The 15,053-nt window shown below is 36.0% G+C and overlaps 1 protein-coding gene across 7 annotated transcripts in view; it reads left to right on the top strand.

The window, feature by feature from the left end:
* PRDM15 (PR/SET domain 15) overlaps positions 1-15,053 on the top strand; it is a 207,776-nt gene that overhangs the window by 139,790 nt on the left and 52,933 nt on the right. For all 7 annotated transcript variants that reach the window (XM_069074875.1, XM_069074874.1, XM_069074876.1 and 4 more), the window contains 2 exons: positions 258-389; positions 13,325-13,456. In XM_069074875.1, coding sequence (XP_068930976.1) covers positions 258-389; positions 13,325-13,456 — 264 coding nt within the window. The remainder of the gene's footprint in view (positions 1-257; positions 390-13,324; positions 13,457-15,053) is intronic.

The raw sequence follows: 15,053 nt of genomic DNA, 5'->3' as shown, positions 1-15,053 counted from the left end.
GGAGAAGTCAGAACTGCCTCATGCAAGTTTGGGTGGAGTAAAGGGGAATACCAGCTGTCTTTATATAGTAAGGTCATTAACTTCTTATGGTAAAGATAAAAATCAATGCCAAATCAAGCAACTGATGTTACCACTCAGAACACAGTATCTATTGAGATTCTGTAGATGGTTATTTTGTATTAAACAAACATTAAGTTATTTCTCTCAAGTCATGAAAAAGAAAAGCTTTCTTAATTGTCATTTTTTTCTTTTCATAGGTATTTTCATGTAGAAGTAATATGAATAAACATCTCTTGACCCATGGAGAGAAGAAGTATACATGTGAAATATGTGGACGCAAATTCTTCCGGGTAGATGTGCTTAGGGATCATATTCATGTTCATTTTAAGGTATTTCTTGCACATTATTTTCCATGCCTTTTTTGTTGTCTGATGCTGGGATTATTGTTGATTTGACAGCACTCTGAAAATAATTATCAGCCTTATTTAGATTAATATTGTTTAAAAAAAATTTTTTTAATATATCCACTTTTGTATTCTATCTCTCTTCTGTATCCCTTCCAAGGAGCTATCCTTATAATCTCTATTCATACAAATTTTCCTAGATTTCTTTGAAAGTTTCTCTTTCTTGTAGCACAACAGGATTCCATCAGCCATTTCCCCCCAAAATAGACACCCCCTTAGTTTCCAATTCATTGCCACTATAAAAAGAACTATTATGAAATTTTTGTATGTATGAGTTCTTCATTCTTTGATCTATTTGGGTTATAGGTCTAGTAGTGGTTTTGCCAGGTCAAAGGATATATATATATATATATATATATATATATATATAAAACTTTATTAACCTTTTAAAAATAGTTCCAGATTAGCACAGGCTTTCTGTGGTTACATTCTTATTATGCAGTCATTTTAAAAAGCATGGTTGGTATCTATAAATAACACCTCTGCAAATCTGATCCTACTCATCAAAGAAAACAAATGGACAGTCATTAAAAGGGAAGCATTTGAATCATTTCTCCAAAAGAGCCATCAGGTATGTATTTGAAAATGGACTAAGAAGAGACTTCTTCAGGTGGAGCCAAGATGGAGTAGATGAAGCACTCAGCTGAGCTTTCTCAACATTCCATTCTGAAAAACTTTAAAATAACATCTCAAATCTCATTCTGGAATGGCAGAGCCAACAGAGGATGAGTGTAAGAAATTCTTCCAGCCCAAGTCAATATAGGAGGTCAGAAAGAGAGATAAGTAATAAAGAGAGGGAGGCTCGCTCAGAGCCCAGTTGAATAAAATTCCAATGTTGAAACTAGGTGGTAGCAGCATCATCTTCAGGAGCTCTTGAGCCAGACAGCAAGGGGACCTAGCAACTCATCAAAAAGACCCCTGTGGTAGCACTAGATGAAGGGGCAACTCTATTGCTAATACCCACTTCTGGGTCATAGTTCTAGGGCAAAGAAGAGTGGTACCACTTTTTGTTATAAGGGGTAAGGGACCCCGAGGAAGAGTCTAACTTCTGGTCACAAGGGAGCAGGTGTCTTGAGAAGCACTATTGCTTCCAGCCCCAGATTAAGGACCAGAGTGCAGATCAGGACAACAGTGGCCACACCTCTCCCCAGATCACACCACCTTGGAAGCACCAAAAAATTCAAAACCTTTAGAACTAGCACTGAAAACAGCTGTGTAAGAACGCCAGAAGCCTGAGACAGTGCACCTCACCTAGCCATGTCAGGAACAGAGCCCAAGTTTGACTTAAAGCTCAAAATTAAGCAATAGGGTAGAAAAATGAACAAACAACAGCAACAAAAAGAACCTGACCATGAAAACCTACTATGGTGATGGGGAATTTCAAGACACAAACTCAGAAAAAGACAATGAAGTCAAAACAACTACAAAAAAAAGCTACAAAAGAAGAAAAAAGTGGTTCAGTGGTTCAGATAAAAGCCCAACAAAAATTCCTAGAAAAACGAAAAATAATTTTTCAAAGTCAAATACACGGGTGGCTAGGTGGCACAGTGAGTAAAGCGCCAGCCCCAGAGTCAGGAGGACCCAAGTTCATTTCTGGCCTCAGACACTTAACACCCACACAAAAAAACTAGCTGTGTAACCTTGGGCAAGTTACTTAACCCCAATTGCCCTCCAAAAGGCAAAAAACAAACAAACAAAAACAAAGTCAAATACAAGTGGCAGAGGAAAAATTAGATAAAGAAATTAAAGTGAAGGGAAAAGTTTGTGAAAAGAAAATTAATAGCTTGGTTTTTTAAAAAAGAGATACAAAAAATACTGGAGAATATAACACCCTAAAAAACATAACTGGCCAAAACGATAAAAGATTCACTGATGAGAATAACTCCTTAAAAAATAGAACTGGTCAAATGGAAAATAAAATACAAAAACTCACTGAAGAAAATAATTCATTAAAAATTAGAATTGGCCAAGTGGAAGCCAGTGATTCCATAAGATATCAAGAAACAATAAGAGAGAGTCAAAAGAACAAACATATAGAAGAAAATGTGACATACCTCCTTAGAGAAACAACTAACCTAGGGACGGGTAGGTGGTGCAGTGAATACATCACCGGACCTGGAGTCAGGAGGACCTGAGTTCAAATCCAGCCTCAAACACTTAACACAAAAACTAGCCGTGTAACCTTGGGCAAGTCACTTAACCCCAATTGCCCTCCAAAAAAAAAGAAAAACAACTAACCTAGAAAATAGATTGAGACCTGGAGAGGCTTATACAAACTGATGCTGAGTGAGAAGAGTAGAACCAGGAGAAATTTGTACACAATTACAGACACAACGTATGTGTGATGACCAGCTTTGATAGACTGGACCCTTCCCAGCAATGTGGTGATATAAGTCAATCCCAAAAGACTCATGATGGAGAGAAATATGTGCATCCAGAGAAAGAGCTAGAAAGAACTAAGTTTATATCCAGGTGGAAGCAAAATACCTGATCTTTTTTCCTTCTCTTGTTTGGTTTTATGTCCTCTTTATCATTTTTCATTCCATCTGATACAATCATTCTTTATAACCTGACTAATGTATAATGTGAAAGTATTTACAGATCCTAGACTTGACTATATGCCGCCATGGGGGGGAGGGGAGGGGAGGGATGGGGACAAAATGTGAAACTCAAGGAATTGTGGAATTGAATCTTGTAAACTAAAAGGAAATAAACAAATTAATTTAAAAATTAAAAAAAATAGATTGAGGAGAAATAATTTAAAATATTTGACTTCCTGAAAACAATGATTAAACAGAAACTAGACATCATATTTCATATAATTATCAAAGAAAACTGCCTCCATGTATTAGATCCAAGGGGTAAAATAGAAATTGAAAGAATATACTGATTACCACCTGGAAAAGATCCCAAAATAAAACCTCTCAGGGATATTATAGCCAAATTTCAGAAGTCAGGTCAAAAAAAATATTTCAAGCAGCTAAAAAAGAAACCATTCAAATACCACAGAGCAACAGTCAGTTTCACACAAGTTTTAGCAGCTTCCACATTAAAGGAACAGAGGACTTGGTATATGATATTCTGGAAGGCAAAGGAACTAGGATTACAGCCAAGAATTACCTAACCAGCAAAATTGAGTATAACCCTTCAGGGGAAAAAAAATGGATTTTTAGTGAAATAGAGGGCTTTCAAACATTCCTGATGAAAAGACCAGAGATGAATAGAAATTTTGACTTTTCAAATATAAAACTAAGAAAAGCATAAAAAAAAAACATGAAAGAATAACTATAAGGGACTCAATAATGTTAAGAGGTTTACATTCCTATATGGGGAAATGACACATGTAATTTCTTTTTTCTTTTTGGATGTGGGAGGACAGGGCAATTGGGATTAAGTGACTTGCCCAAGGTCACAGGGCTAGTAAGTGTTAAGTGTCTGAAGTCAGATTTGAACTCAGTTCCTCCTGACTCCAGGGCCAGTGCTCTATTCACTGCACCACCTAGCCGCCCTAGACACATGTAATTTCTAAGAACTTTTGAACTAAATTGCCAAGCATTCAAACTTTACTACAGAGAGTACAACTCCAATGGGCTGGCCATGTTATTCAAATGCCAAATGTATGCTTGCCTAAAAGACTACTTGGCAGAGAACTCACACAAGGCAAGTGCTCACAATAGTGGTCAGAAAAGTGATACAAGAACGCTCTCAGGGTCTTTCTGAAGAACTTTGGAATTGGTTGTGTGACATAGGACACTCTGGCAAAGGACTGCCCAACATGGTATACCTGCATCAAAGAAGGCACTGTGCTCTATAAGCAAAGCAGAATTGAAGTAGCTCAAAAGAAACATGAGATGTGCAAATTTAGAGTCCACCCCAAATGTTCACATGTACTATTTGTACCTAACCTGTGGTAGAGCATTCTGAGCTCATACTGGTTTGATCAGTCATAATCAGACAGACTGTAACTTAACTCTAACATTGTGGTGTCATTTTGGTCCTCTTTGAGAATGAAGGACAACAACCAACCAAGAACTTTATTATTATTGCATTTAGAAGGCTACATAGACAGGACATAAGTATAAGTTGATTATATTGGGATGATGTAAAAAAAAATGGATAGGTGAGAAGGAAGGAGGAAGACATTTCACGTAAAAGAAGTGCACAAAGAAGAGCTTTTACCATGTGGGGGGAAATGATTGGTGGGGGAAGGATAGGCAACACTTGAACTTCATTCATATCTCAATTGGTTCAAAAAGGGAAAAATATGTGTGTGAGTGTGTGTGTATGTACACATATTCAACTGGTAATAGAAATCTATCTTGCTCAACAGAAAAGTAGGAGGGAAAGGGGAGTAGAGAAAAAGGATAGTGGTGAAAAAATGGAGGGTGGATAAAAGAAGTCAGTGGTCAGAAGTAAAACTGACTTTAGACAATGGACAGGATAAAAAGAAAAAGAGAAGGATAAACACAAGAAAATAGGATGGAGAGAAGTGCAGTGTTAGATGGGAACAGATAGAATAGATTAGAAACCAGAATCTAACAATATGTTGTTTATAAGAAACTCACTTGAAAAAGACACACACACACAGATTTTTAAAATAAGGAGCTGGAGCAGAAATCTATTATACTTTAATCAAGGGTAGAAATCATGGTCTTGGCCAAGCAAAAGCAAAAATGGACCTCATTAAAAGGATAAGCAGGTAAACTACATCTTTCAAAAAGGCATCATAGACAATGTAATGTCAATACTTAAACACATATGTACCAAATATCATAATATTCATAAAGGAAAAGATAAATGAATTACAGAAGGAATGTTAAATCCATACTAGTTAAATCTATTAAATCCATGTTAGCTATTAAATATTAAGTCCATACCTCAGCTTTACCTATTCAGAGCTAAATAAATCTAACAATAAAATAAACAGGGAAAAAGTTAAGGAGATCAGTAGAATTTTAGAAAAGTAAGATATGACAGACCTTTGGAGAAAATTGAATGGAAATAGAAAGAAGTATACCTTTTTCTCCACTGTACATAGCACTTTTGTACCTTCACAAAAATTACCCATGTATTAAGACATAAAAACTTCACAAATACAGAAGAATATTAAATGCATCATTGTAAGACAAAAATGAAATAAAAGTTACATTCAATAAAGGACCATGGATGTAGAAGTTAAAAATTAATTACGCCTGGAGGACAGAGAGCTGCCAAGAATGAAACCTCTGCAGACATGGGACTGTAGCTGGAAGCAAATCAAATCTGCCGTGTACCTATCTTTAACACTCTGAGGTGCCCAAGCTGGGAACACCAACATCTTCTGCACAGAAAATTACCTGAAGGTCCACTATTCTCCCTTTTTATTTGAAGCATTTCTCTATGATCCCACAGATGATATTAAGAGCAGAGCCAAAATTGGAAATTATGCTATTGTTTTCACATTGTATAAAAAAGAAATTGGAATGTGGGAGGCCCTTTCTTTGGCAAGTGTTAATAAAGAGATAATGCAAAGAACAAGAAAAAAATTGTTTTACAAGCACAGGGAAAAGCAAATGAACTGAAAAGCTGTTGCAGAAAAAAAAACCCAGAAGATGAAAGCTATATTTTGAAGACAGTGATGGATATCTGGATCAATTCTTAGTTTCTAGGTTTGTTTACCTATCCTTGAGGCTTTCCAGATAAGGATAAGCAGTAGCTTCCCATTCCCATACCCCATCTTCTGAGCCCAGGAATTCCAAGCTGCATGTCACAAAGAATAACTACATTAAGTTTCACTACTGATTAGATAAATACAAATTAAAACAACTCTATTGGCTAACATGACAGAAAAGAAAAATTACAAATGCCAGAGGTGAAGTAGCAAAATTGGGACATTAATGCACCAGTGGTAACGTTGTGAAGTAGTCCAACCATTTTGGCAAATAATTTGATGCATCAATACCACTATTATGGCTATATCCCAAAGAGATCAAAGAAAAGGGAAGAGTACTTATATGTACAAAAATTTTTGTAGCAGCAAAGAATTGCAAATCAGGGGAATGCCCATTAATTAAGAAATGGCTAAATAAGTTGTGGCATTGTAATGGAATACTATTGTGCTATTAGAAATGACCAGTAGGATGGTTTCAGAAAACCTGGGAAAACTTAAATTAACTGATACAAATTTAAATGGGCAGACCCAAAAGAACATTGTACACAATAACAGCAATCTTGTATGATAATCATCTGTGAAAGACTTAGCTATTCTGATCAAGACAATAATCCAAAATTTCATTTATTCTCTATGTATTCTGTATATATGTATATGCAAACTTATAAACTGCTTTCAAATAGGGATTATTCCATTTCTTATATTTGTATCCCCAGTACTTAGTGTAATGTCTGACATGTAGTATGTTCTCATTAAATATTTGTTGATTAATTAGCAAACTTTTCAGTTTTGTATCCTTTGAAAATTTGATAAACCTACTTTCTATACTTTTATTTAAGGTACTATGTTACCTCTACTTTAATAAATATGTTCTAGAATTTTATATAGGACCAAGGTTAAAATACTCATCAAAGCAATGTTTATAGACTCCAGCTTCTACCCTTTTTTGAATATCAGAATTATATAAGTCATTCTCCAGTCCTAAAGCATCTCTCTTGTTCACTACAATTCTTTATAATTGTAGAGAGCCTGGTGGCACAGTGGCAAAAGTGCTGGGCCTGTGATGTAGTTAGGAGGACTTGAGTTCAAAGCCAGCCTCAGACATTAATTTTCTGTGTGACTTTGGACATCACTTAACCTCTTTTTGTCTTGGTTTCTTAAACTGTAAAATGACGATAATAATAAGCCCCAGCTATCAGAGTTGGTGTAAATATCAAATGAGATATTTGTAAAGTCCTTAGCACAGTGTCTTCTACTTAGTAGGTACCATATAAATGCTTACTATTATTACTATCATTACAGTTTTTTTTAAATCAACAGAATGACCTCAGCTATCACATCTGTTAATTCTTTCAGTATTGTGAGGTGTAATTAATCTAAGCCTGGTTGGTGTCTTAAACTCATCAAAGGTAGCTTCATGCTTTCTTACAATCTTCTCATCTATCCTGGATTTAAGCTCCTCAGTAGCCATTTTTCTTCTATTCTATCCTTTCCAGTTTCAAGCTAATTCTCTTTGACAGAGAAGTACTTTAATAATAAAACAGATCTGTGATCCCATCAATATCATTATAGTTTCTAAGACTGCAAATTTATAACTCATCCATGAAGTTTCTTCCATAAAGTATCTACTCATATCACTAGGGCTCTCTTCTAAATCTCTTGACAATTCATGAGTTACAGAGGAGTGCACAGGCCACCTTTCAGTTATCCCTTACTGAATAGGTATAGGTAAATCTTTTCTGGTCACCAGCTCTCTGACAAGAATCTTTATGGCACTACTCTATAGTTCTGTATTGGTTATTTATATGAATTTATACCCATTATGTGTCACTGTGTTGCCTCTGAGAGGGTTTCAATTTATTTTTTCCATACCCTCACATTTATTTTTTTTTTATTTTTTGTATATTTTTAGTTTTCAACATTCATTTCCACAAGATTTTGAGTTGCAAATTTTCTCCCCGTCTTTCCCCTACCCCTTACCCCAAAATAGCAAGCTTACTGAATACCCCTTCCCTCAATCTTCTCTCTCATATCCTCCCCCATACCTCCTCTAACTTTCTAGTAGGGAAAGATGGATTTCTGTACCCCAGTGCCTGTATATCTTATTTCCCAGTTGCATATAAAAAACAACTTTTTTTTAACATTTGTTTTTAAAACTTTGATTTCCAGATTCTTTCCCTTGTTCCCTCCTCATCCACCCCCACTGGGAAGATAAATGATTCAATATAGGTTGTACATGTATAGTTATGCAAAACATTTCCATAGGAGATATATTGTGAAAGACTATATTTTCCTCCATCCTATCCTGCCCCCCCCACTTATTCTATTTTTTTCCTTTGACCCTGTCCCTTTTCAAATGTGTGTGCTTCTAATTACCCTCTCCCCCAATCTGCCCTCCCTTCTGTCATCTCCCCTCTTATCCCCTTCCCCCCTACTTTCCTATAGAGTAAGATACCTAAATGAGTGTGTATGTTATTCCCTCCTTAAGCCAAATTCAATGGGAGTAAGGTTGACCCATTCTTTTTTGCCTTTCTGTTCTCTTGCCTCTTTTATATGTGATAATTTACCCTATTCTATCTCTCCCTATCTCCTCTTATTATATTCCTCTCTCACCTCTTAATTTTAGTTTCTAGATATCATCCTTCCCATTCAACTGATCCTGTACCCTCTATGTATACATATACATATATATACATACATACACTCACATATGTGTTTATACACACATACACCCTCCTATATAAACATATATGTGTACATATATATATATACATGTATATTCCCTTCAACTACTCATACTGAGAAATGCCTCATGAGTTACAATTATCATTTTTCCTTGTAGAAATGTAAATAGTTCAACTTTAATAAGTTACTTATGGTTTCTTTTTCCCATTTACTTTCTCATGCTTCTCTTGTTTCTTGTATTTGAAAGTCAAATTTTCTGTTCAGCTCTGGTTTTTTCATCAAAGTCCTCTATTTCATTGAATGACCATATTTTCCCTTGAAGCATTATACTCCTTTTTGCCGGGTAGGTGATTCTTGGTTTTAATCCTAGCTCCTTTGACCTCCAGAATATCATATTTCAAGCCATTTGATCCCTTAATGTAGAAGCTGCTGGATCTTGTGTTTTCCTGATTGTATTTCCACAATACTCAAATTGTTTCTTCCTAGCTGCTTATAATATTTTCTCCTTGACCTGGGAACTCTGGGACTTGGCTATAATATTCCTAGGAGTTTTCTTTTTAGGATCTTTTTCAAGAGATGATCAGTGAATTCTTTCAGTTTCTATTTTGCCCTCTGGTTCTAGAATATAATGGCAATTTTTTCCTTGAGAATTTCTTGAAGAATGATTTCTAGGTTCTTTTTTTGATCATGGCTTTCAGGAAATCCAATAATTTTTAAATGATCTCTCCTGGATCTGTTTTCCAGGTTAGTGGTTTTTCCAGTGAGATATTTCATGTTGCCTCCTATTTTTTTCATTTGTTTGGATCTGTTGTATAGTATCTTAATTTCTCATAAAGTCATTAGCTTCCATTTTTGCTCCAATCTGATTTTGAAGGAATTATTCCCTTCAGTGAGTTTTTGAAATTCCTTTTCCATCTGGACAATTTGACTTTTTAAGGCATTCTTTTCCTTGTTGGCTTTTTGGACTTCTTTTGCCATTTGAGTTATTGTATTTTTTAAGGTTTTATTTTCTTCTGTGTATTTTTGGGTCTCCTTTAGCAGACTGTTGACTCGCTTTCCATGATTTTCTTTTTTTTTTTGGAGGGGGGAAGGCAGGGCAATTGGGGTTAAGTGACTTGCAGTGTCAGGCCAGATGTGAACTCAGGTCCTCCTGACTCCAGGGCTGGTGCTCTATTCACTGTGCCACCTAGCTGCCCCTCATGATTTTATTGTATCATTCTCAGTTCTCTTCCCAATTTTTCCTCCACTTCTCTTACTTGATTTTCAAAATCCTTCTTGGGCTCCTCCATGGACTGTAACCAGTTCAAATTTTTCTTGGAAGCTTTTGATACAGGAGTTTTGCCTTTTTTGACTTCTGGTTCCATGGCTTTTTGTTTGTTTGTTTTGTTTTGCTTTTGGGGGGACAATTGGGGCTAAGTGACTTCCCCAAAGTCACACAGCTAGTGTGTGTCAAGTGTCTGAGGTCAGACTTGAACTCAGGTCCTCCTGACTTGAGGGCTGGTGCTCTATTCAATTCACTGTGCCACCTAGCCAATCCCTGGTTACATGTTTTGACCCTTTTTGTCCCCAGAAAAGGATTCTATGGTCTGATTATCCTTCCTCTGCTTGCTCATCTTGCCATACAATTACTTGACTTTTGCACTCTTTGCCATGGTAAAACTCTGCTTCCAGAGTAGAGAGCTTTGTCCCAAATCACTGGGGTTTTCACAAATGTTTTCAAAGGTCTCTGAGGAGGGTGCCCTCTCTGCTGCCACCAAAGGCTCTGGCACACTGTCCACCCATCCCAGCACCACCACCACCCAAGACTGCAATCCAGATCCAAGCAAGTTAAAGCAAGAGTGATTACCCTCTAAATGGTCACTTGGTCCTCCTACAATTCTGCAGGCCAGGAGCTCTGGAAGCAGCCACAGGTCAGCAGCTGCAGCTGCTGCGCCTCCTCCACCTCTTGCTCTGGGGGCAAGGGCTGGACTGTGCTCTTCTGTCCCCCTGTTCCAACAGAGTTCCCCACTGATCTTTTACTTTCTCTGTGGTGTTTATGGGTTGAGAAGTCTGGAAACTGCCACAGCTGCTGGTGATTCACTCCTGAAGTCTGCTCTGGCTGGTCTGGGCCTCTCTTCAGGGTGCTCAAGGCTGGCTTCAGTGGGAGATTTTTTTCTCTCTCACTCTCTCTTGTGGGTTCTGTAGCTCTAAAATTTGTTTAGAGTCATAGTTTACAGGTTTTGGAGGTGGTTGTTGCTGGAGCTCTCGGAATTTCCTGCTTTTACTTTGGCATCTTTGCTCTGCCCCCCTCTCCATTTAGTTTTTTTTTTTTTTTAAGCAATCAGGGTTAAGTAACTTGCTCAAGGTTACATGGCCAGTTATTTTTTTGTGTGTGGGTGCCGAGTGTCTGAGGCGGGAACTGATCCCAGGTCTCCTGACGCTGGGGCCAGTGCTCTTACTCACTGCACCACCTGGCCACCCCTCATTTAGTTTTTTTAATAAAACCGTGGCAGGCCTTTACTTGTAGCATCACCAGAAAGATATTGATATTAAAAAGATAGGTTTCTTCCCCTGAGGCATTAATTTGGGGTTATTAAAAGCAATTAATCATCAATAAGCATTTAATAAGCGCCTGTTCAGTGCCAGACACTGTACTGAAGCATTGAAGATAAAAAAAATAATGAATCAGTCCCTATTCACAAAGAGCTTGTATTCTGTTGGTTGAGACAATGGTGATATATATATATATATATATATATGTATGTATGTATGTATGTATGACAACAATGAAGTATATACAAAATAAATACAAAGTATTAAATACAAGGTTGTTTGGGAGGGCAGCTACTAGCAGTTGCAGAAATCAAGAAAGAATTCATATAGGAAAAAAAATCTACATAATTTCCCAAAGGTTATATACAATTCTTAGACATGTTCATTGTCAACCCATGCTCTATATGTGTTGATTGACTAGCTCTCTAGGTTGTTCTTCTAATTATATCACTGCAAAAATATCTGCAGCTGTCCTGAAGGATATCCAATGTGAAATCCAAATCAAAGAGATTCCATATAGATAAATGGTGAGGTCTTCCAGATACTTCTTTTTGTGGATAACATTGTGCTTCTTGCATCAAACTATAATACACTATAGAGCTTCCTAAATGAAACCTAAAATCCTTCAAAAGATTATAATATAACTATTCACACAAGAAAATCCATGCAGTAAATAACATCTATTGTCCAAATTTTGAAATGCCCTTCAATGGACTAGTTTGTCTATTGGCAGAAAAAATAGAAACAAAATAAGAGTTGATTAAGTCTGCTTTCTCTTCTTTGTCTCTTATCCATTCCAAGTAATGTTATCCCCTTCTTGTTCCTTCTTTTAAAAAAAAAATCTTACCTTTTAAAATTATTCTTACCATTAATCTATAGGTGTAGTTTATTCTGAGCATTAGCACTCCATTTTCCCTTTCTTAAGAGTGCCATGCTGTTATTTTGTGAACATACTCATTTATCTGTTCTTGATTCTATCTTCTATACACGTCATTTAAAAGAAAATGCTTTTAGCTCTCTGTATATCCACATTAGTTTCTTTAAGTAGTTCCCTTTTATCCTTCTCATTAGAATTATTTGCTTGTCTGATTAAAATTATACCTTTGTAAACTTCCCATACTTCTTGACTTTTGTGGAAAATTGGGTTATGCTTTTGTACAGAAAAAAACTTATAGTATAATAAAAATTAAGAGAAAAATCGAGAACATTAGGTAAACTGAAGATAATAGCATTTTATTCATTCAGTGACTACTGATCCTTAAAGATTTAAGAGCAGTTCAGCATGGCACCAGGTGGTTTAGTGCATGGAACACTAACTCAGGAGTCAGATCCAGCCTCAGACACTAACTAGCTATGTGACCATAGGCAAGTCACTTAACCTCACTTGCTTCCTCCCTCACCCCCCAAAAAAGATTTCAAAGTACATCAGAGACTGTTCTGTTCCCTGTCCTGATAATTTCATTTTACAGTGGCTTCCATGAACTTGTCCTAATTACTTTCCCTGTGACCAGTTCTCAAATCTAGGCTACTAAAATTTTACTGGATAACTGAACGAATTTTTATTTTTAAGCACAAGTTAAGACTCTAATTTTCCAGGATAAATTTTAAAGATGCATTTTCAGAGAAAATTTTCAAAAATATAGTGTAATAATTAGAATCGTAGAGCAAGAAGACTCTCCAATGTCATCTAGTCCAGGGATTCTTAACCTTTTGATATCATATACCTCTTTGGAATTTTCTTGAAGGCTATGGACTCCTTAGAATAATGTTTGTTACCTGCATTTATAATTAAAGGAAATGCTAAATTTTACTTAGCAGTTATTGAAAATAAAGATGAAATTTTTTTCTGATACAAGTTTGTAGGACCCCATGAAATTGATCCATGGACCCTTTTGGCATCTGTGTAATATTAATGCTAGCTGTAGGAAGATTAAAGATTTTGAAAACTACCTTCTTTCTACTGGTAACAGTAAACTTGTTCTTTCTTTTCTAGGACATTGCATTAATGGATGACCACCAGAGGGAAGAATTCATTGGTAAAATTGGTATTTCATCAGAAGAAAATGACAATTCTGATGAAAGTGCAGACTCAGAGCCTCACAAGTATAGCTGCAAACGGTGCCAGGTAATATATTTTTTTTTATTTAAACTCTTGTGCTTGTATGTCCCTTGAATGGAAACTTATCATTGAGATGCATAAATATGATCAGAATAGATTACGTGAAGTTTTGGTTGTAATAAAATATAAGAGATCTGACTTTCTCACAAACTAATGTGCACTAAAACATTTTTTTTTCACTAACCAGGTATTTGGCATGGTAAACTTTAGGTGCACCTATACTAACCTCCCCATCCCCTTCCCTTCTCCTCCCCCAGGTTGCTTTGGCAACCTAGTTCTGGAAAAGTTAAGACAAATACTTATCAAAGCCTCTCATCCCAGGTGAAGTATATAAGTCTCCAGTGATGGGAGCAAGATGGTGATGATAACTGATTTGTGGGCAACATGGTAAAGGGGCAGTCAGGAAATATATTAGCTATACCTATGTATAAATAGGACATACATCAAAATTAGAGGACATATATCTAAAATTTGAGCTGTAGATATTCTTTCATTTGATCTTTTTTCTGTGTATGAACAAACCAAACATTTTTCAGTGATTGCAAACAGGATTTTCCAGAAGACTTCACTATCCAAAATTAACCTCTCTTCATTTTAGACTTCCATTCAAGTGTTAAATACTTTGGCAAGCATACATCTCACTGTTTAATGCCTCTTTTGAGGTTTATTTTCAGAGGGTCATTGAATAGCATTATTTCTTTTATTACACTTTTAAAGAAATTTCACATGATGGTGTATAGATAAGATGCACTCAGATGTAAAAGAAGCTTATTTTGCTTAATCAAATGCCTTTTAAAAAAAAAAAATCAACAAATAAGCTCACCAGGATTCTCTACAGCTTTCAGTTAATTATGAAATGGTAAAGATATGGTCCATCATTGACTAATTCTTGTTAAGATTTACTTGATCCCTACTGATGCTCTTATCCAGGATGCCCCCAATACATATCCAGTTAACTTCTATATAAATTGATAATTACTGATATGGTCTTGTTCACCTTCTTCAGTATTTGTAAAATCCAGTTTGGTATTTTCCCCATCTTTAATTATAGTATATACTGGTCCCTCAATATTCTCACCATTGTATGATCTCCAAGATGGATCTTCTGTCTATATTCTTGGTTTTTGTTGTCTTTTGTGACATTTCTACCTCCTCTATAAGGACATTTGGGTCTGTCATAATATGGTCCAAATGTAGTAGTTCCATCATTTTAGATGAAGAAAATAGTTTGATGTAAAACAAAAAAAATTTTTGTAAGAACTCTTCATTTTCCTTCTGTTTGTGGATCTCTTTCCATTTTCATTCTTCAGTGTTCCTAGGATGTCTTTTCTTAGATGTCTTGACAATTTTCTTTAATTGACTTTTACCCAGCATTATTTCTCTGTTTTATGAGATGATATTGTTCAATAACATCCATTATCTTTTCTCATAATTTTTTTTAACCTAACTCTGGGTGTCTTTAAAAAAAAAAGTGAAAGAGATGGAGGGGGTAGAGCCAAGATGGCAGAGTAGAAACAGGACCTCTGAGTAGCTCTGGCTCCCACAACCTGCAATACATGTAAAAAAAATGACTAAGCAAATTTTAGAGCTACAGAACCCACAA

This window comes from Petaurus breviceps, unplaced genomic scaffold, assembly GCF_028583685.1.
Source record: "Petaurus breviceps papuanus isolate PSGF00001 unplaced genomic scaffold, PetGlider_PUasm1.0 90897, whole genome shotgun sequence".
NCBI classification, from domain to species: Eukaryota; Metazoa; Chordata; class Mammalia; order Diprotodontia; family Petauridae; genus Petaurus; species Petaurus breviceps.
Note: the sequence above shows the minus strand (reverse complement) of the source record. Positions and strands in the feature narration are given on the sequence as shown.